At 39.1% G+C, this 22,851-nt stretch overlaps 3 protein-coding genes across 6 annotated transcripts; 2 read left to right on the plus strand and 1 right to left on the minus strand.

Annotated features, from left to right (window-relative positions):
• Positions 1-3,816: 3,816 nt before the first annotated feature.
• On the plus strand, positions 3,817-7,082 carry LOC103416526 (protein TWIN LOV 1-like). Of its 4 annotated transcripts, none has more exons than XM_029095952.2 (7): positions 3,817-4,707; positions 4,922-5,129; positions 5,241-5,305; positions 5,431-5,510; positions 5,619-5,674; positions 5,761-5,824; positions 6,479-7,082. In XM_029095952.2, the coding sequence occupies exons 1-7, from the start codon at positions 4,134-4,136 to the stop codon at positions 6,629-6,631; spliced, it is 1,200 nt and encodes a 399-aa protein (XP_028951785.1). In that variant the 5' UTR covers positions 3,817-4,133; the 3' UTR covers positions 6,632-7,082. The 4 variants fall into 4 exon arrangements, 2 of the variants coding, with proteins under 2 accessions (XP_028951785.1, XP_028951786.1); XR_003770085.2 differs by having other exon boundaries at positions 3,835-4,707; positions 5,619-5,654; XR_003770086.2 differs by having other exon boundaries at positions 3,835-4,707; positions 5,619-5,654; positions 6,503-6,878.
• A 1,838-nt stretch (positions 7,083-8,920) lies between these two features.
• Positions 8,921-10,790, plus strand: LOC103403295 (aldehyde oxidase GLOX-like). The gene has a single exon (XM_017323603.3). The coding sequence runs from the start codon at positions 8,921-8,923 to the stop codon at positions 10,667-10,669; it is 1,749 nt and encodes a 582-aa protein (XP_017179092.1). The 3' UTR covers positions 10,670-10,790.
• A 4,959-nt stretch (positions 10,791-15,749) lies between these two features.
• On the minus strand, positions 15,750-21,326 carry LOC103402937 (protein NRT1/ PTR FAMILY 4.6-like). Its single transcript, XM_008341722.4, has 5 exons — positions 21,114-21,326; positions 20,885-20,993; positions 20,328-20,545; positions 17,186-17,626; positions 15,750-16,972 (listed from the first exon to the last, which is right to left on the minus strand). Exons 1-5 carry the CDS (start codon positions 21,114-21,116, stop codon positions 15,983-15,985), a joined length of 1,761 nt encoding a protein of 586 aa, XP_008339944.3. The 5' UTR covers positions 21,117-21,326; the 3' UTR covers positions 15,750-15,982.
• Positions 21,327-22,851: the final 1,525 nt, after the last annotated feature.

Below are 22,851 nucleotides of genomic sequence, written 5' to 3' on the forward strand. Positions count from 1 at the left end.
CCGACTTTTAAATTCATGAAGCCCAACAGAGAAGGGAACAAGACCGAAAATCGGCCCAAATAAATTGGGCCCTAGCTACAGGTTTTCCTTTTCTGTTTTTTTTTTTTGGGGTAAATTAATGTTCATCTAGAAAAATTCATGCGATTTGAAAATTGTTTAGTTATTCATATCTATAAAATAAATCGACAATTATGTTACCTAATGACATACTTGTGATTAATGAGATATAGATAAGTCGTGCAAGTCACTATAGGTGACTTTGACTTATGTGTTAGCATTGATTGATGAGATATGGATAAATCGTACATGTCACTATAGGTGACTCCGACTTATGTGCTAGCATTGATTGATGAAATATAGATAAGTCGTACATGTCACTATAGGTGACTTCGACTTATGTGCTAGCATTGATTGACGAGATATAGATAAGTCGTACATGTCACTATGGGTGACTACGACTTATGTGCTAGCATTGATTGATGAGATATGGATGAGTCGTACAGGTCACTATAGATGACTCCGACTTATGTGCTAGCATTAGTTGATGAGATATGAGTGCAGTCATACATGTCACTATAGGTGACTCCGACTTATGTGCTAGCATTAGTTGATGAGATATGAGTGCAGTCGTACATGTCACCTTAGATGATTCCGACTTGTGTACTAGTATGAGTTATTAAGCACATGATTATTTATATTACTAATGAGATGCTGGGTAGTGGTATACTTCTAGATTTGCTGTTAGTATGCATTTGATTTCATACTTCTACATAGTATAAATTTTTGGAGACTATACAGGTTTTACGGCGAATGGTTACTATCCTTGATAATTGAAATGATTTTGAAAATCTTTGTTTGCCCACTCACACTTTCTATTTTACACCCCTCAACGTTCTAGTAGCAAAATTCTGTATCGACGAGGACTTGTGGCACTCCCACTTCAGGTGGCTCCTTATGATGATATAATTATTATCTTACCTCACTGTACTTTTCTTATGCTCTTTATCACATGTGAAATTGGTCCATACCCGCTCACCACACACTTGTGTATATAGGCACTTTTAGTTTTAAATTTATTTACATTTTACACATTATCACATTCTATGACTTTATCACCTTCCAGGTGTCAGCCAGCACAGCTCAATTCGAAGTTCTAGTGGACATTCCAGGTCGGGGTGTGTCAAAAGCTCCTTTTATTTTATATATGTAAAATTACAAACCATGTTCTCGGTCCAATAATACATAGCACCCAATAAATTAGCAAGAAATTCATTGGTCATTCTCTCAATAACACTGATGCAGGAATGATGATTTTCATCTACAAGGAATTCACTAAATTAATTTAAATTCCTTGCGGGTAATCGTGAAATTGACTGAAATGTCTTCGAAACTATTGGAATTATTTCAATTATTGGAATGGTATAATGACTTAAAAATTAAAATACGGAAATGTATAATGAATGTCCCTATAAAGATGTTAGATAAACCTGTATTAAACGGCTACGGTTAAATATGTATGCGATTATGGGTATGGTTAGCCGTTTATTAATGGTTATGGGTATGAGTATAACTATTTTAGACAATTATCCAAAGGGTAAATGATTATGCGGGTTTAAGTATAAACAGTTATGGATAAATAAGCTTGATTACCCGACCGCTATAACCATTGTCCATCCCTAATCATGTAACAACGAAACTGCGTTATATGGATTATTCACTTGCTCAATTGGCTCTTGTACTTACATGACACGTCAAGCACAGCGGCGCATAAACAAAGAAACAACACAGGATGACATTGACGCGGACTGGATAAGTATGATTAGACGTTGGTTAGTGCGTTTTCGAACTCAAACCCCATTTTGTTTTGTTTGGACCCAGCTTCGTTTGACAGCGACTGGGAACGCACAAAGATTAATTAATGAAATGGAGAGGTGATTAAGATGTGATTAGGAGGTTAAACCAAGGGAACCCACATAAATTAATTAATCAATTGGATGAAGATTACCGACATCCCACCACAAAACTCCTCAAAGAGTCACAAAGGTGTGTGTGGGATGTGGACTACCGACATCGAGTTCGGATTCTTGCCGGATCCTCTTTATAAGGATCTCTAAAATTCATGAATTATGTCTGTTCATCGTATATCGTACAGTCAAAAATCATTTTAAATATTTTTATTTAAAAATAAATATAAGCAGTACTTGATAAAAATTGATCGCATGATATACGATGAATGGACACGATTCACGAATCTCTAGGATTCTCACTACGTGGATCCTGTTGGACCGACATCCACCACAACAATCCAAACGATGACAAAGGTGTGTGTGGGATGAGGATAACCAGAATCCCACCAAAACAATGACAAAGGAAAGATCGTAAGAGGATCCTTTTTCAAATTAGCATGTATTCCTCCAAATTTTTTGAAATATAAGCAATGTTGGAGAGTTTAAACTCAAAACGCAACGGTTTAAACATAAGATTCAAACCACCTAGGCAATCTACTATTGCATCTACTTTTCATTCTTTGTTTTTTGTTTTTGAAAGCACTTTTCATTCTTTGATTGGTACTTATGAATGTGAATTCGCTTATAACATCTTCAACGGATTCTCTAAATGAGCTCCTAACCAAAATATGGAGAGAAATCGAAAAATTTCATCTTCAATCACACTCCCTATCATGCTCTTAAATTTAGAGAGAATTCGAAAAATTTAGAGCTTGTTTGGATGTGCTTTTAAAATGACTGAAATCGTTTTTGGTGAAAATATTTTTAGAACCAATATTTAGGGAAGATACAAGTAAATCCTGGAAAATCACTTAAAGTGCTTCCTGGAACACATAACTGAAGCATTTTAAATGCTTTTGGAATCCAAAAACATTTTTTATAAAAATACATCCAAACAAGCCTTTAGAGAATGAGAAAGAAGCTCCTAGCATTAGTTATTATTGTTTTAATAATAGTTTAATAAAAAACTTTATTTCAATTGATTCATAATTATTATGACTTTCTCCTATTTAGCCCCCCCCCCCCCCCTTTTTTTTGAAAACGAAAAATGAATACGATCTCTTTCACTAAGACCACCAGATCAAGTTAACTATTAGAATAATGAATTAAGATATTTTAATTACTATCTAGTACTACGGTCTGGTGATATTTTTCTTTATTTAGAAGTTAGAGGTATAGGTTTGAATCTTGTGGATGGTGAATTTAATATCAAATTAGGCTGCCCATTATGTGACCAAACTTATTCTATCCTTAATGTAAAAATATCGATATATAAAAAAAAAAATTGTGACTCTGCACAGTTGCTACAGCCACCTCTGTTTTGTGAATTCGGATCCTCGTCGAATTCTCTTTGTGAGGATTTCGGGAATCTGCCAATCTTGTTTGTTTATCGTATATTGTGCGGTCAGAAATTATTTTAAATATTTTTATTTAAAATTAAACACAAACCGTATTTGATAAAAATTAAGTGCACAATAAACAAACACTATTCATGAAATTTTAAAAGAGAATTTTAACGAAAAGCACCCGGTACTGTTTACTTTAACGAAAAACCACATTTTTACACTAAAAAGTCAATTCTGGTACTATTTACTTTACCCTTTATTTTGTCCTTATCATTAAAACTCAAAATTTTCAAACCATTTTCATTAGTTTTGTTTTTTAAAATCCCCACCGAAATGATCCGGAGAGGATGCTGTTGGCTGTTTCGTGGGTTTCTAGTTGTACACACTGTTGTGTCAAATACTGCTTCAGAAAAAAAAACGGAAATTCAGATTTATTTATTTTTCGCACTAATTAAACCAAAGACGATTGATGGGTATTTCTCAGACACTAGATATTTTCGAATTTGAAAATCCTGATGGGTTCCCTTTCACTATAAGCTCACTTTCTCGCAAGAAATGCTCATCAAAGCTGGTATCTTTACATTTCATATGTCACAAAACTCACCCAGTAATCAATGGGCGACGCCGATTGATAAAATTCTTTGAATTTCTGCGTGCTCTGCTCGTTTTCTCAACTGGGTTTTCTCCAATTTTTTAACTTTACGAGTGCCCACATGGGATTGGGACTCGATCGAACACAGAGCGGCGAAGGTTTTGTGGAAGTGATTGGAGAACAGGGACGATGGAATCGGAGCTGGGTTTAATCGAGCAGTCGTTCATCAGCCGCTACTCGCTCTGGGTCCAGGAAGCTCTGGGGGAACTGCCCGATAGCTTCACGATCACTGACCCTTGGATTTCCGGGCACCCAATCGTGTTCGCGAGCAAAGAGTTCCTGAAAATGTCGGGATATTCGAAGAACGAGGTGGTCGGGAGGAACGGCAGAGTGTTTCAGGGTCCGGGGACTTGCAGGCGGTCGGTCATGGAGGTCCGGGAGGCCATCAGGGAGGAGCGAGCCGTCCAGATTAATTTGCTGAATTATCGGAAAGACGGGACGCCCTTTTGGATGCTGTTTCATATGTGTCCTGTTTTTGGGAAGGAGGATGGGAGGGTGATTCATTTCGTGGGAGTTCAGGTTCCGATTTCGAGGAAGCCGAGGCGGTCTGGTGGGAGAAATGGGGTTGGTTTGTGTGAGGAGGGGTCTAGGATGAGTGAGATTGTTTACGGATCGTGTCGAAAAGAGGTGTGCTTTGATTCTTTGGTTGATTTGGGTCGTGTTTTGTCATTGGAATCTGCATTGGACGATGCTGATAGCAGAGGTTCGTGTAATGCAATTTCTTAATTTTTTGTTCCAAGTAATTTTGTAATATGTTACTTTTTCAATTGTTGTTTCCTGTTATCTATGATTGTTGGTGTTGTTAGTCTTAAACTACATTCTTTTCGGTGTTCTAGCTGTGTTGATTGCGGTTTCTGGTTTTGATTGTGACCAAATTTTTGTTGTGGTTGAGTCTTCGTTTACCATGTAACACACAGGATTCAACATTGAAGAATCGTGTGAGGCAAGTGATGTAGAGAAGACGAGAGCTGCAACTGCTATTAATAACATCTTGTCCGTGCTAACGCACTATAGCGAGTTAACGGGCAGATTAGTTTGTGGGAAGAGATGCAACTTATGTGGGGTGGGACTTCTCAGTTCAGCCTTAAATATATCTCTTGGTAGAATCAAACAAAGCTTTGTATTGTGAGTTGTTGCAAATTCTCATTTCCTTACTTTGCAGAAGGTTTCATGCTTTCTGAAGATTGCTGATGATTGTACGTTTTGTTTGCTTCGATATGATTGTGTTGCTTTCAGAACTGATTCACACTTACCGGATATGCCTATAGTTTATGCAAGTGATGCCTTCTTCAAATTGACAGGTAACATGTACAATGTTAGCTATTTGCCAGGGTCTTTCTTAACCATCTAAACTCCATGTTGTATGCAAATCTTTTGAATAATCCAGCATATGCAGTTACTCAACTTAGTTGTTTTCCCTGTATAGGTTATGCCAGACATGAAGTCTTGGGGCGCAATTGTAGATTTTTGAGTGGGACGGATACAGACCCCTCAATGATATATCGGGTATTTTCCCTTTTTCGTCGTGATTATGTCGTCACCATATATTTTGGTGATTTGGTGGAATAGATAGATGTTAGTGCATCATCCCATTTTTGCTTATTTTCCCCTCAGATAAAGGAAAGCATTCAAAACGAAACAGCATGCACAGTACGTATCTTGAATTACAGGTTGCTGCTTAACTATTTGTTCTATATGTTCCACATGCACTACAAATTATTCATCGGATTTGACTTTGTTGCTATTTCATTCTCAGGAAGGATAAAAATTCATTTTGGAATCTCCTTCACATATCACCTATTCGTAATGCTTCTGGCAAGGTACTTTATGGCTAAAGCTTTCACAACTCTAGTTGAATCTTATTTTTTTGTACTGTTAATTGTTTTCGTCAATGAGATGTATTGGTGTGCCTTTGCTTGGAGAAAAGTAAGGCAGAAAATGCTTTTCAATTGATCAACCTTTTCTGGTATACAAATATGCAGTTTCGTTTTCGGGGGACCAAGTTTCCTTCCTTTTTCTCTTGTATTGGGATTGCTTCACAGTTCACAGACAGTTGATTTCCATGTTTGTGTGGAACCGTATGAACAAATGAGAAAATTATATTAGCTAAGACATTATTAACTTGGAGAGATGTGTTGGCTGAGCTGTAACTATGCGTTTTGTGTTGCACAAGCATTGATGGATAATATCATCGGAGGTGTTACAGTTTACCAATTTCTAATCTTTCTCCATTTTATGAAAGAATTGAACCTCTTGATATTTTGGCCTGTTGAATGTGGTTGTTCATTTTGTTTATAAATCCCATTTATGAGTCTTAGGCACAGCGTCCTTGAATCCCAAGGATACAAATTAGTACTCAACTGGCAGTGCTAATTGACAAAATCACTTTAGTTCCACTTTACCCGATCTTTTGGTATGGACCCAGTTGCTCATCTTGTCTCTCTGTTTCTCTTACTATGTTTATGGCTGTTCAGATTGCGTACTTTGTGGGTGTTCAGATGGAAGAAGGGTGTAAGAACCAGGTCGAACATGGGCTAAGCCCCGAGATGAGGCAGCTTAGCACTGTTGGTGCAGTCAGAATTGCAGTGCGGAGCTTAACAATGGGTGCCGGCGCTTCCAAGTCTTAAGAGAGTAACAACCTCTGCTTCTTGCTTGCTGCTAGTGCTGCCTTAAATCTCACCAATATCTCCCACAGTCCCATGCTAGAAATTTATTCCATTGTAACACATTTATGTTCTTATCTGGCGGTAGATGGAAATGCAGACATCGGAAAAAAGTTTGGTTCGGTGCCACATCCGATTCGATCCTTGTTACACTTAATTGTTCATATATAAAAGGTCCATCAGTGGAAATTTATCGAGTTTCTGCTCGAAACTCTCAGACTCACTCCAGCTTCAAGCTGCTCATGATGATTGGCCTTCTTCCCCGCGGTCGTTTATCTTTCTTCTGGTGTTTGTCCTCTTTCTGTGATGTCTTCCTTGTTTGGTGTGTTGTACCTTTCTTTGCAAGAAAAGAAATATGCAGAAAGCAATTTGGAGTTGCAATCATCTATTAAATTAAACACCAAAGTTTGTGTTCTGGTTTTGTTTTGTTCTTATCAAAAGAATCAAGCTTAGTACTGGTTTAATACTGAGTGCTTTTATAAAAAGTGGGTATATAAAAAAGCTGAGCTTAAAAAGGTGTTTGGTAAACACTTAAAAACAGCTTATTTTTACAGTTTTGGGTGAAAAAAAGCTGAAAACGTGAATCAGCAAAAATGAGCTTATTCTCATAGTATAACAAAAGTAATTTTTTTTCAAAGCACAGCAATATCAAACCAGCTTCTCAATTTAAGTCCGGAAAATAAAATGGCTTCAAAGTTGTAGGTTTGAGCATCTAGACCAGCCTGTATTAGGCAATTTTCTGCACTACACCCCCTCTATGCGATATGGATGCACCGGTAAAATTGAGACTGCTAATTCAGCCCTTCGGTTGGCCCATGTATGCGATGCGCCGGTGATTGAATGGGTATATTGATACTCTCTAAACCCAACCGCTCAATGGATCCGGTGCATCCCATAAGAGGTGCATTGTAGAGTTTTGCCGTAATGATGTATGCTTGGAAATAAATGCTGCAAGTTGCAACTGGTCTTTGGTTACGAATGAATGTGAATGAAATAATTAGACGACAGTCGATTTATTAAATTATTGTTTCCATTTTTTTATGGACTTATCGGTAAATCAAATTCACTAAAATTGCTGATATTTTCAAATTACCTATGAAATCGTGAGAATAGAGTGCTTCACATTTTTTCGATTATTTACAAGCCTGTTTATAAATATATATTTTTTCTGAAAAAGGGGGACAACTAGTAGTAAGTCACAGTTATCCACTCATTCCGAGAGCTGGAAGACTCACAGAGGTATTTCAGCCTCCCCTGGCCACAAATCTGAGTTCCACACCAGCATCGGGTTTCGAATCCGAGACCTCCAGTTTTTAGTTTTAAGGAAGTCTCGTAATCCAACATTTACTATTGGGCCACCAGCTCGTGGTTCGTTTACAAATACTTGATAATGTTAGAGATATTTATAACCTTACTTAAAATGCTCATAGAAATTAGGTGGTTAATTAAAGACTTGTTTGTAAGTATCTTTAAAATGACAAAAACCGTTTTTGGTGAAATTAGTTCAAAAAATGGTTAAAGTGCTTTTTGAAAGAAGCACTAATCAAGCACTTAAAATATTTTTCTAGGATAAACTTGATTTTTTTACTAAGGATTGGTTTAAAAAACATTTTCACTAAAAACTCTTTCAGACTTTCAGTTATTTAAAATCACTTCCATGTTCTAAACGAGCCATATATCTCCATCAAAAAAAAAAAATCTTTCTTTGCTACAACCCTGGCCCTTAAGATAATTCATCATTTTGTGCTAGAGTTAATAAGAAGATGATGAATTATCTTAACTTCTTCGCACTTCATATTTTATCTGTTCTCTGCACCCAGCAGTGTTCACTTAACCTTTTTAATTGAAAAAGTAATTTCAAATAATAAAAAACGTGTCCCATAAACGGATACGAACAAGTTCAAGGAACATCCACATCAAAGCCGATTCGGATTCACCCACTTAATGATTTTACACCAAAACCTCCCATAAATGTGCATATTGGTTAGGCCCGGCCCGGCCCACGAGCCCAGTTTGGAAGTAACCATGCTGTCTGTGGGCCCTCCGAACAGAACAAAACCTACCGCTTTGACCTAAATAGGTGAAAACACGGCCACCGCCATCTCCATGCACAGCTCAGACCTCCTTCATCGTCCTCATCCTCTGCTATCTGTTTCTACTTTCATCCGGAAAGACACTCAGCCACTGAGAGTGAGAATCCACTGTATATATATGTACACTCCACCAGCGCAGTGAATCAATACCCAAGAATCCATGGCCTCCGTTTTCAAGAACCTTTCTTTCTCCTCCTCCATTATCCCCTGCATCGTCCCCATATTCTTCTCCTGCTTCTTCATCGTCTCCCATTCCGAATACTTATCCCTTACGACGTCGCTGCCCTCCAGTACGACGAAAATTAGTAATGTATCCGACGGCGGCGAGTGGGTTCTTTTGCACAAGAGCATTGGCGTCTCGGCCATGCACATGCAGCTCCTCAAAAACGACAAAGTCATTATATTCGACTGGACCGATATGGGCCCTTCTAACCTCTCCCTCCCCGACGGTGCCGCCTGCCGTCATTACCTCTTCCACAACAGGACCATAAATGACTGCACCGCCCACTCCCTCATCTACGACCTCGCCACCGACACATCCCGCCCCCTCTTCGTCGCCTCCGAGACCTGGTGCTCCTCCGGCGCCCTCGATGCCAACGGTGCCCTCGTCCAAACAGGCGGATACGGCGACAACGGCATCCGAAGAATCCGCACATTCTCACCCTGCGACGACGACAGCTGTCAATGGGTCGAGCTCCCGACAAACCTCTCCGACCGCCGCTGGTACGCATCCAACCAGATACTCCCCGACGGACGCGTCATCGTCGTGGGAGGAAGAAAAGCCTTCACCTACGAGTTCTACCCCAAGAAAAACGACGAGTCGTACGACAAGTTGTTCTACTTCCGGTTCTTGGCGGAGACCAACGACCAGGGCGAGGAGAACAATCTTTACCCGTTCTTGCACCTTTTGCCCGACGGGAACCTCTTCATCTTCGCAAACAACCGGTCAATCTTGTTTGATCACAGTAACAACCGGATCGTTAAGGAACTCCCCGGTATGCCGGTCGCCGTCAAGCGGAACTATCCCAGTACGGGGTCCTCCGTCCTCCTCCCGCTCAAAATGAACGGGGTCTTGTCCGGGTCGGGTCTGCCCGAAGTTGAAATCTTGATATGTGGCGGGGCGCTTCCCGGAGCTTTTAACTTGTCGAAAAATAAAATACACGTCGGCGCCTCCAACAGCTGCGGTCGGATAAAGTTGTCCGACCCGCATCCGAAATGGGTCATGGAGGAAATGCCCATGCCACGTGTCATGTCCGACATGCTGCTACTGCCAACTGGTGACGTCATCATCATCAACGGCGCATCGAACGGGACGGCGGGCTGGGACGCCGCTGAAAACCCGGTTTTCAACCCGGTCTTGTACCGGACCTACGAATCGAATCCGGACCGGAGATTCGTGGTGCTGAATCCGAGCAGCATTCCAAGAATGTACCACTCCGCCGCTCTTCTTGTGCCAGATGGCAAAATATTGGTGGGCGGCAGCAACCCGCACAATGAGTACAACTTCAGGAGAGCTTTCCCCACTGATCTCAGCCTGCAGGCGTTCCACCCGCCGTACCTGGGCCCACTCTTCGCTCCCTTGCGGCCGTCGATCCTGTCCGTCGAAACGAGGGACGATACCGTATCGTACGGGCAGGAGTTTTCTGTTACCTTTGTTTTATCCGTGTACCGGGCGGATCCCCGGATTTCGGTGGCGCTGGTAACGCCGTCGTTTACTACGCACTCGTTCGCAATGAATCAGAGGATGGTGGTTTTGGACGTGGCACTCCTGGAGCACCTGTCGACGACTGCTTACAAGATTACGGCGTATGGCCCACCGAAGAACACGGTGGCCCCACCTGGTTACTACTTGCTTTTTCTTGTCCACGCTGGCACTCCCAGCCACGGTGTCTGGGTTCGGGTGCAGTGAATGCCATTCATTGGCCAACATTAATTTGTATTTTTGGCGGAGTAATTTAGGATTATTCTTTTCGGGATTATTGAGACTTGAAATGAAGGTGGACTAGAGAAATGGAATCAGTTAAACATAATTATTGTGTGATTTTATTGTTAATTATTCTATTGGTTTAATGCATTAATCCTTAACATTAATAATAATCATAATGTAATCATCTATTAAGAATTATTCGACCAAATCAACGTTTCATTCACAATTCTCTACCTCTTTGATACGAGAATCCATAGGACCCTATTTGAAGTGTTAGTTCCAGCTTGCGTACTATAGCTAGTGTAGGTCTCCTCCCCTTAAAAATCGAGGGTGAATACGTGTATCTTATAGCCTTCATTGATAAGTTAATTTCGACAAAAAAAAAGCACAAGTTGCTTCCTAAAACACGACACATATTCCATTGGACCATTTCCAATCTCACAACATGAACCAAACTACTGTAATTCTACTAGGACAGATAACTTATGACCACAAGATTAAAAAAAAAAAACTGTGCTTAAATCCCATTTCTGTGTAGGCCTCTCTTGATATTCAAGAGGAAGATCAACTTAAAACTGACAAGACTGGTGAAGTGAATTTGGTGCAAATGGAGAAAGGGACCAAAACCCTCAGTGCTGGTTCATCGTTTTCTGCTGGTAAGAAGAAGAAGAATATAATTTCTTCTTCTTTTAAAAATGCTAACACCTCTAAAGGATCTTTCAAATTTAAACCCATGAACACTGAAATAGAAAAGGAAAAGGAGTGCTATTTTTGCAAAGAGTCAGGCCATATGAGAAAGAACTGTATTGGTTTCAAAAACTGGCTTACAAAGAAAGGTAAAATAACAAATGTTTTTGTCTGTGTAGAGTCCAATTTGATTTATATTCCTCCTAAAAGTTGGTGGTTTGATACTGGATGTTCCATTCACATAACTAACTCCTTGCAGGGCTTCTCAAACACAGAGGAAGTAAACAATGAAGTCTACAATGTCTATGTTGGGAATGGGAGTAAGGTTGCTGTCGAGTCTATTGGCAGTGTTAAATTAGTTATGTCATCAGGTTTTATTTTAGAGTTGAATCCAGTACTTTATGTACCTTCAATGAGAAGGAGTTTAATTTCTGCATCCAAATTAGTTCAGTTAGGCATTTCTTTTGTTGGGGATGATAAAAGTGTAAGGTTTTTCGAATCAAATAATATGAATTCCTTGCTTGGTATCGCTTATTTACAAACTAATATGTGGCAAATGGAATGTTCATATGTCCATGAATGTTTTCACGTTCAAGATATTGGTTCTAAAAGATTGCTCACTTTAGAAAAATCCTCTATGCTTTGGCACAAGAGGTTGGGGCACATTTCGAAAGAAAGAATTATCACTTTATGCAAACAAAACTTGTTACCTCAATTGGATTTTAATGATTTTCAAACCTGCACAGATTGTTTTAAAGGAAAACTCACCAACACAGGAAAATTGGGTTCAACTCGCAGTCAACATCTACTTGAAATCATTCATACTGACATTTGTGGACCTTTCCCAAACAAAACCATATGTGGGAAGTCCTATTTCATCACTTTCATTGATGACTTTTCACGTTTTGCCTTTGTTTACTTAATTTCTGAAAAATCTGAAGCTTTAAATTGTTTTAAGGTTTTTAGGTTAGAGGTTGAAAAACAATTGGAAAAACATATTAAAATAGTAAGATCCGATAGAGGTGGTGAGTATTTTGGCAGGTATACTGAAGCTGGACAACACAAAGGTCCTTTTGCAACATACCTTCAAGAAAATGGCATAGTTGCTCAATACACCACTCCAGGGACTCCACAACAAAACGGGGTGACAGAAAGAAGGAACAGGACTTTAAAAGACATGATTCGGTCAATGTTTACACAGGCAAAGCTACCTATATTTCTATAGGGGGAAGCTTTGAAAACTGCCAACTACATCATCAATAGAGTTTCGAGCAAGTCAGTGACAGTAGTGCCTTTTGAAGCCTGGACTGGAAGAAGACCAAGTTTTAATCACTTTCACATATGGGGTTGTAAAGCCGAGGCTCGATTCTATAATCCAAATGAGAAAAAGCTTGATCCACGAACAATGAGTTGCAGGTTTGTTGGTTATTCAGAAAAGTCAAAGGGGTTTAAATTTTACTGTCAACATGGTCCCTCTCGAATAATGGAAACTCACAATGCAAAGTTTGTAAAAGAACCTGAGGAGTTAGGTGCGTGTGCCATTACTTCACAGTCACTTGAGTTTGAGGAACTGAGAAATGATGACACTCTCTTGCTTGATCCGCAAGACATAACATTAGGGTTTAGGATTTCCCCACCACAGGTGTTATCTACTCCACCTGAAACACAAAATGAAGCACCAATCTCCTTCATGGAAGAGGGAACTCCAAATAATGCTGCTGAGACTAACGACCCAAATGAAGAGATTTATGAGCATCCAATGAATATCACTACTACAGGAAATTAACCACCACTCGAAGTACCAGCTGCTGAAAATGTTAGAAGATCCCAAAGAGCTAGGAAAACAGTTATGCTCCCAGATTTTGTCTACTTAAATGAAGCAGAATATAGTCTTAACGATGAAGATGATCCTGCCACGTATCACCAAGCCATTACTAGCATAAGGGCACCACTTTTGCACCAAGCAATGACTGAAGAGATTGACTCAATGAACACAAACCAGGTTTGGAGCCTTGTACCAAAACCTGCAGGTATCACAAAGACAGTAGGTTGTAAATGGGTCTTTAAGACCAAAAGAGACTCCCAGGGCAATGTTGACAAACATAAGGCACGATTAGTGGCCAAAGGTTTCACTCAAAGAGAAGGGATCGATTACAATGAAACCTTCTCCCCTGTGTCCACAAAGGATTCTATGCGAGTGATTCTAGCCCTAACCGCTTATTTTGACCTAGAACTTCACCAAATGGATGTAAAGACCGCATTTCTGAATGGCGATCTTGAAGAAGACATTTATATGCACCAGCCACCAGGATTTGTTGAAAGGGGGAAGGAATCACTGATCTGCAAACTGAACAAATCCATTTATGGATTGAAACAAGCCTCTCGGCAATGGAACAAGAAGTTTGATCAAGTTATGACTGCATTTGGCTTTCATGAAAACAAGATGGATGAGTGTGTGTATCTAAAGATAAGTGGTTCTAAAGTTGTGTTTTTAGTATTATACGTTAACGATATCTTGATTGCTAGTTCAGATATGACTCTTCTACAATCAACCAAACAAATGTTATCTAACAGCTTTGACATGAAAGATTTGGGATAAGCCAAATTTGTTTTAGGAATCGAGATTGTTCGAGACAGAAGCAAGAAAGCTCTTGGCCTTTCTCAACGATTGTACATTGATAGAGTAACCAAGAGATTTAATATGGAAAATTGCTCCAGTGGTGAATTGCCAATTGGAAAGGGAGACAAGTTCAGCAATGATCAAAGTCCCAAGAACGATTTGGAAAAGGACAGCATGAAATCCAAACCTTATGCATCACTTGTGAGCAGTTTAATGTATGCTCAAGTATGCACGAGACCGGACTTAGCATTTGTAGTGAGTGTACTAGGAAGATTTCAATCAAATCCTGGGGCAGCTCATTGGACTATAGCCAAGAAAGTGTTGCGATATTTGAAAAGGACCAGAGATTATATGCTTGTCTACAGTCAGGTTGACCAGTTGGAATTAGTGGCATACAGAGATTCAGATTTTGCAGGGTGTGTAGATGATAGAAGATCAACCAATGGATACTTATTCTTACTTGCTGGTGGTGCGATTTCGTGGAAAAGTGCCAAGCAAAAGTCGATTGCATCATCGACAATGGAAGCTGAATTCATTGGTTGTTACACAGCAACCAAGCAAGCAGTGTGGTTTAGAAATATGATAAAAGGGTTGCAAGTTGTGGACAGAATTGACAGACCATTGAAGTTATTTTGTGATAATAAGGCAGTTGTGTTCTTCTCAAAGAACAACAAGAGGTCTTTAGCAAATAGATTGATGGACATGAAATACTTAAAGGTGAGGGATGAAGTTAAGAAAGGGACTATTGATATTCAACATATAGGCACGACTTTTATGGTGGCAGATCCCATGACTAAGGCTCTACCAATGGGAGTGTTCAAAAGCCATGTTTTCAATATGGGTGTTAAAGAGACTTTTGAATCAGTTAATGAGTGGGAGTAAACACTCGATTAACTGTGATAATCATGTTTGAATATGGTTGGTTTTGTCAGTACTCTCATTATTTTGATTCAATCAGCAGCTAGTATGATTTGAAGTTTTCATTCATATTTTATCTTAACAGCTAATGTTCTTATGTTGTGAATCATTGTTTTGGTTAATGATTCTTGTTATCATGACTTTGCTGTTGACATTGTGCTTTAAGTTAAATGTGTCTGTAATCATGGAATGCAATGTACAGACCGACTTGTTCTTTACTTTCCTTGGTTCGACATTCAACTTTTAGTGACACATTGTCAAGAAAAGTTGGTTGCAAATTTGGAAGGCTCAGTGATCACCGTGAGTCCTTGTGAGTTGAGATTTCTCATTGACATTCAAGTGGGAGAATGTAAAAGTTCTAATGAATGACAATGAGTGTTTGGTATCACTTGAATGACAAGTAACTTGTTTACGGGTTATTTGTTATAAAAAGTGATATAGTTGATCTCCAACACATAAGGATTATGGAGTCTTATATTCATGCAGCTAACTTGATCAAATCCTGATAAGGGTTTAATGCAAAGATATTGAATCATGATAGGACTCTTTCATCATTTAGATGATAAGGGTATGCGACCGTTGATAGGCCGGTGGCGTAACCCTAACTGATATATATAAATATATGAAGTTGTAGTCCCTGCTCCCTTACGTGAAAAACCCTAAGAAATTACTGAGACCTATTCTGACAGTAAGGGAGATATTGAGTAGTGGGAGTAGAAGACCAACTTGCGGCTCAGACATGGCATCGAACACATGTAGGTGTTCTTGCTATTAAAATCTGCTATACACTACTTTATATTCTGAATGAGTTAGTTGTATTGTAACCCTAGAACCCTGTTGTTGTAATTTTGGTTTATGAGTTTTATAGAACTGCTAACATTTTTGCCATCATATTTACAGTCCAAGCAGTTGTCTTGCAAGTTATGATCATGATGCCACATCTTAATTATGACCCGAGTACTCTCACGGCACGGGAACGTCCTACGTCAATAATACATAGACATATTAAGATTTTGTCCGTATAAACTGTGGTGGTAGTGTGCCCATGCCATGTAAGATACTATCTTGTTTTACTTATTTGTTCTCCTTGATCTGTATTTGTATCTGACTGCCCAGAAAAGATAGTGCAAGAAATTCAATCCACTGAGCACGCACATGAGCCAATAGAATCTCTCCAGGTGGTATTGATTCAGCATTTTACCAGCCAGCCATTTGCGCTGGGAGTACTTCCCTGAAACATCATTCACCACAGAAACAATCACTGAGCTCAGGTAATACCCCATTGCCAAGGATGCCCAAGTGAGAGATGTGGCCAGAGACCTCATGCTTTGCGGCGCTTCCGTGAAGAAGAACTCCAACAGTCCGGCCAACGTGAACAGGTCTGCCGACCCCAGGAACACGTACTGCAGCGCAATCCAAAAGAACGTGATCGGGAGCGGCTCGGTTGAGTCGAGCATCCCGGAGTTGGTCGCTACACGCTTGCGCTTGATCTCGACAAGGGCTGATATTGCCATGGCAACGATGGAGAGGGCTAGGCCGGTCCCTATGCGCTGCAAGTGGGTGATCCCCATTTCGGATTTTGTGGCCTTGCGTGCGAATGGGATGATGAAGAAGTCGTAGACTGGCACTAGGATCATGATGAAGAGTACGGGGAAGATAGGGAGGGAGGCCGGCGGGACTTTTAGAGAGCCGAGCTTTGTGTCCATCGTTGCGGCTTGTTGGACGGAGAATGTTGAGAGCTGCGCTAGGCAGCAGTTGAGCATGATTGTGCACGCGAAAATTGGAAGGATTTTAAGCACGATTTTGACTTCTTCGACTTGCTTCACGGTGCAATGTAGTCTATCATGGACTGGCTTGTTCGCTAGAACTGCTCTGTTTAGGAACTTGAGGCTTTCTGTTGGAGTTTGATCATCAGTGGCGTAATTCTCCTTCTCCACGGTGTTTGATTCCGATACCGCGTGGGCAATTGGGGTTGAAGAAGAAGGGCTTGGAGCCATGCTTACAATGGCATTGCGTGGACTTTTGGTCACACAGCTGTGAAGTGTGGCAGCATTCAAAACCTGCTCAATAACAACACAAATTAAATTATTTTACATGGAATTCAAGCAACCTTTTAGATGTTTAGGCCCCTCCCAACACTTTAGATTAGTTTAAAGTAGAATATCGTTTGTACCTATAGATCTCCTCGGCATATTAGCAATGTGTAATTTATGTTATCACGAACATTAGAATTTACATGGAAGTTGCGCAATATCGTCTTAATTTTTTCTTACCTTAAAAATGGTTGTTAGGGGACTTCCATTTGGTATCTTGTTCCGGTAGAGAGCGGAGCCAGCAAGAAACACCGGTATAGACAAAAATATGCTAATGGTTGCAATTCCAAAACCCCATTCCCACCCTTTGTTGTCTTCAACCCACACTACCAGTGTCACCGCAATCAGGCCGCCGCAAGAGAGGCAGAAGATAAAGTAGTTGAAGAAGGTTGATCTCTGCTTCCTTCCTTGTGGAGTGCTATCGTCAAATTGCTCTGCACCATGTGAGGGTAAGGAGCCCTTTATCCCTCCGACCCCCAGTGCCACCAGATACAGGCCTAGAAACAACATGGTAGCTTTTCCACCTTCGACTTCTTGGCATGGATTGTCGAGGCTGCCTTGAGTGCACGGTGGTGGCTTCAGTGAAGGTAATCGAGCTTGCACTGTGAGTAGGATCAAACCCTGACGATGTTGGAAATTTGAATTGGTTAATAAGGCAGATAAACATTAAGCAAAAGAATAAAACATTTGCAAGTTAAAAAAGTTAAATTCTCAAAGTCTGTGATTTCGGTGTAGATGTGAGTTAGCTGGGTCGGTAAACATTAAGCGAAAGAATAAAACATTTGCAAGTTAAAAAAGTTAAATTCTCAAAGTCTGTGATTTCGGTGTAGATGTGAGTTAGCTGGGTCGGTAAGGACAATAGATTTGCCCTTGGCACTCGATCTTCTTTTCTGTGAATTAGACTAATTTAGAATATCGCTTCGTTGAGATTGTGAATTTGGGTTTTGTTCTTGTATGGTGGGCCTGGGCACTGGCCTATACACATGGCATATGTTGGGCCTTTGTCTCATAAACAATGGGCTCCACACCCTTCAAAGTGACCAATAGAAGAGTTCTAAAGTTTCTGCATGTTCCATCAACAATAAACCCCCAAAAATTTCAATGTATCCTTTTCATTGGGGAAGAAAAAAATTTGAGAAATGGCATTGTACAGATGTGATAAATCCAATAAGCAAACAAGGAAACCTCAAAAAATGGGGTCCCACATCCATGTGTTGAATCCCCACTACAATTTTTGGAAGTTTTGCTCAAACAAGGACTTGCTGTATGAACTGTCACTACACATGAAAGAAATGTTTTTGGGGTCTTATTTATCCTAAAAACCATGATTGATGGCTCTAATTTGATGCACATTTTATTGATTTCACATCCCTTTCAGTCTCCGGCTCCTTATCGGATCCATAACCACACACGCGTTTCAGTGAATCTGGACGGAAGACACCGCCGACGGATTTGAAAAAACTTTCCTCTTGCATATAGTTATAGGAGATCCAAAATAAGGAAATTTAATGTTGGGTATGGATCTTTCATCTATTATGTATATGATTGAATTTACTTGGTACAATCATGTTTCCCAAACACATGGGTATACGTGGCAGAAAAAGGGCCAGCACATGGGTGGAGGCGGTACACTAATGGGTGATAATAGTGAGAAGTTATCATGTAGTACTTAATAGTGTTTCTATCAAGCAAGTCTAAGCAAAGACAAGATTGTGAAGGGAGAAGAAAAAGATAGATTGTATTAATGCATGCGTTGCTGTCAAACTGAAATTGAGTAATCGAAGTTTCTCATTGTCATGGCATGATATGAGACAACAAATGCATAGTCATACATGGGCCCTCAATCTTGATAGCAATTTATATGATATAAGCATACTGTTATCGTGAAGTCTAGTACAAATGATACATTGTCATAGGAACAAAGGCGGAGCTAGGAAAAATCTATAGGGGTGAGCTATGTTTTCTTTCTTGTTCGAGATAAGCTAATTTTGCCAAAAAAAAATTCCAGCCTAGTATGGAATTAGACAACTTTTGCAAATGAAATTACGTGCAATTTTATAAAAATTCAAAATTAGCCTTGGGTTATAGCCCACTACAGCCATAGTGTGGCTCCGCTCTGGATCTTGTGCATGTCTTTGTATCATTAACATACAACAGTACAGTAACGATGTACCCGTGATATATAAGTTATTACTAACAATCTCAAGACTCCCGCCATTTGGTTAGCTACGTTGTATGATTTGTTTAGGTATTTTTAACCTAAAATTGTATTCTATATAACATAAACAAATTTCCCAAATTCCACAAACCCATAAAGGTTTTGGCTTTTAGGGTAGAGTGAAGTTGGGTACAAAGGAAGAGCACACTACCCTAATAGACTTAGTTCAGTCCAAATCTACAAAACTCATATACTTTTGACTTTGTAAACTAATAAATCCTCTTTTAGAATCATTGACCTTATTAATGAGAAATTTTGTTGTGCAACCGAGAACTATTCCTTCTTATTCTAAACTAACTCAAGTTATAGGGAGACATATTCAAACTTGACTACAGAGCAGAGAGTATACTGATTAAACTAACTTGATTATCATAATTTTAAAACTCATAATATTAGATTACCATGGCCCCTAACTTTGACTTTGTTGCCTAACAAATCCTCTCTTAAGATCACGGTCACTATAATAAGAGATTCTAACGAGCACCGAAAGTGTGTCTCTAGTACCGGTCTTGTCATCCCGCACTATATGTAAGAATTTCTCCTTATTAACTTAATAAGGCTATTACGTTTTTCCCATGAAAAAAAGAAAGAAGTATAGTGATATATTTTCTCTAGGCCCCAACTGCAACCAAGTGAACTCATTGACCACAATAAATTATGATTTATCCAACATATCCGTACGGTTTTCAATTCTTGAGAGGCTGAGAGGGTTTTATGGCGCTTGCTTCCAACCCAGCTCGCACAGACTCAGTTCCGACTGAAACGTGATCTTGCAAGCCACGTGGCACGTGCCCTTTGGACTCCCTCGACAGAACCAACCCTACTTTATATATATATATATATATAAAATATTATTTAGAAATAGTAGTCTTAAAAATATGATGTATGATGCAAAAGTTAAGGGGAAAGGAATGGAAGGAATGGAAGAATTGCATAGAGATGTGCAGATTTCAACATATACATAGCAACTAACAAAAGAGCAAGAGAAAGCTTGTAACTGAAAACAGAAAAAGGAAAGAGAAAGTTGCAAGCAGAAGTAACCAAATAAGAAAAAAACGTTGAGAGAGAGGAGAGAGAGAGAGGGGAACTGGAAACTGTATTTACCAGAAATTCAATGACTGTACTTATCAGGTAGATGTGATAAGTTGTGAAAAAGGCGTCGGATAAGAAACCACCGAGAAGGGCCAGAAGGAAGGCGGTGCCCATGAAATCTGTGACATCGTTTGCCGCTTTGGACGGAGATAAATGCATGTAGTCCGATAAGTACATGACCAAGTTGCTTGCATTTGCCAGATATGCCAAGTTCTCCAATACCTCGGCCACTAAATACATATGGATAACAACACACAAAAAACGCAGCAAAATCAGTGAAAAAAACCACCAAAAACTTAGAAATACAACATCATCAATGATTTCAAAAGCCCGATTCTTTGTTTTGGGGATTGGAGTGATTAGGATTGGGTAGAAATGTTCTATTGTCCATCAGGTGACCAACAAATGAATCATCACTCATCCTTGAATTTGATATCAGGGGTGGAGAATGAATGAACGGGATTTGTATGTTTTAGCTAGTCTCAATCCTCATGTGAAATCCAAGGGTATACATATACCCAGGTGATCAGTTGGCCAAGAGAACAGGACTATAGAATTAGGGAACATACCCAGCACAAACGAGGAAGCAAGCATGCCACCATGCCGGCCTCTGATTGCAGGTCGGCTTCTCCAGTCAACATAGCCTTCCCATCTGGTGCTGAGCTGCTGTTCTTGCTCCTACAGGGACCATTACCAAAACTCATGAGGCATACTTGCAATAAAGAAAAAGCAGCATGAAAGGAAAAAAGTGTGAGGGATGAAAGGAAGAAAAAGGAGAAAAAAAGAGGAGGAACCCACCATTTTCTCTCTTGTGCACCCTCCTTTTTTTTTTCCCCCACTTTGAGGGGTGGGGGGTTTCAGTTTAATTTGGATCGAATCCCTGGTGCCAGAGGATTTTGATTAGAAATAAAGAGTGGTGACTGGTGGGAGATTTAAAGAGTCGGGAAGGATAGGAGGGAAGGAGTCCAACTTGGGGAGAGAACGGTCTAGAGTCAATAAACCCTTTAAATTAATGAAGATTAGTACTCTTTAGTCTTTACATCTGAAAGTCAATAGACCCTTTTAAAAGTAATTTTAAATTAATTTGTGTATGCAATTAAATTGTAACTTGCATAAGAATTCTTCGTATGTAAGCAAGTATTTTTTAACTTTATAGGTCTTAGATCGTATTAAATTTATAGGCTAGTGATACTTTTACATTGTTTAAAGTTTTTCTTTCCATTCGATACGTCAAATTATAAATATAAATTTCAAATTATAGTAAATGCTTTAAACCAATAAAAAAACACGGTCAATTAACAATCACCTTGATAAATGTTTAAACCAATAAAAATTTAATTAAAAACATTTAATAATTAAGTAAAAATTAATTGAAGCTGCTATCAAATTTAACAGCAGCCCCTTTGTTGCCAATCCATGTTATGACACATAGGAATTCACGTTTTGGTTGGACAACACTTGTGTTGTTGGTTTTTTATTTTTATTATTGCTGATGTGGACTGTTTAAATCTCTTTTGGAGATGCTTTTATTGTCTAATTAGTGTCCCTTAATTTTATTTTTGATTGAAAAATTACAGCAAGTTCTATTAGTAAATACTAGCATTTGGCTATACACTTTGTGTGTATGAACAAATTTTTTTTAGAAAATGAGAAGGAGACAGGGGGAGAGATAGAACGTGTGGGGAGTAGGTGAAACTTCAATAAAAAACAGTAAAATTTGGACCTTTGAAATTATATTATTGCCCATCATTTTTTTTGTGTGATAGAAGGCTAATTTGTCTTTTTGTCCTTTTTTTAGTTGACAAAGAGGGTTTCATTAATTAGTAGAGATTAGATGGAGCCTAGTACTGTGTGTTTAAATATAAAAAAATTTAAAAAGAAATAAAAACTATATCATGGAAGAGAGAGAAGTTGGAGATAAATATGATGGAGAAAAAAAAAAGATAGAGAGACAGACAGAGAGAAAAATGTGAGTTATTTTTATAAAATTTGACACATGCTTTAACGACAATGTGGGAATTTAATTTTTAAAAATAGATATGCTTTGGTTTTACAGAAGTTGTATATATATTTCTTAGACAGAGAGATACGGAAACATCAAATCATCCAAAAAAGAAGAAAAATATGAGCCAAAAATTTTAGGGTACCCCTTGTAATGTTTGACCACCAAACTATATATTAATGTAAAGGTGTTGGTGCCTCACCTTCCTAATTATGGTATGTAGGTTGTCACAGAATGGGGATGTTAAAAGGGTGCTGAATATACATACACACACAGATATATATGTGATCCTCTCTCGACTGTTACTAGCTCTCCATTCAAATGAACAAAATAAAAAATAAATAAAGAACATATTCTCTGTTCTTTTAATCTTTAACACAAGCATAACGAACAACTTACTTAAATTATTTAGATCCCCTGACAGATGGAAATCCAAGTTGCATGACAGAGTGGAGCTTAAAGATTTGGCATTATCACAATGCTATTGGACATTTGTGATTAAAAGATGAACAATACTTGTCTATTAAAGATGAG

This window comes from Malus domestica, chromosome 16 (assembly GCF_042453785.1).
Source record: "Malus domestica chromosome 16, GDT2T_hap1".
Classification (NCBI taxonomy): Eukaryota; Viridiplantae; Streptophyta; class Magnoliopsida; order Rosales; family Rosaceae; genus Malus; species Malus domestica.

Coding starts and splice junctions, on each gene's coding strand:
- LOC103402937 (XM_008341722.4), bottom strand. Junction 20,546..20,884: donor TGCTTCCTCGTTTGTGCTGG/GTATGTTCCCTA, acceptor ATATGTATTTAG/TGGCCGAGGTATTGGAGAAC. Junction 16,973..17,185: donor CCCTAACAACCATTTTTAAG/GTAAGAAAAAAT, acceptor GTTATTGAGCAG/GTTTTGAATGCTGCCACACT.
- LOC103416526 (XM_029095952.2), top strand. CDS start 4,134: ATGGAATCGGAGCTGGGTTTAATCGAGCAGTCGTTCATCAGCCGCTAC. Junction 5,130..5,240: donor ATCAAACAAAGCTTTGTATT/GTGAGTTGTTGC, acceptor TGTTGCTTTCAG/AACTGATTCACACTTACCGG. Junction 5,675..5,760: donor GTACGTATCTTGAATTACAG/GTTGCTGCTTAA, acceptor TTTCATTCTCAG/GAAGGATAAAAATTCATTTT.
- LOC103403295 (XM_017323603.3), top strand. CDS start 8,921: ATGGCCTCCGTTTTCAAGAACCTTTCTTTCTCCTCCTCCATTATCCCC.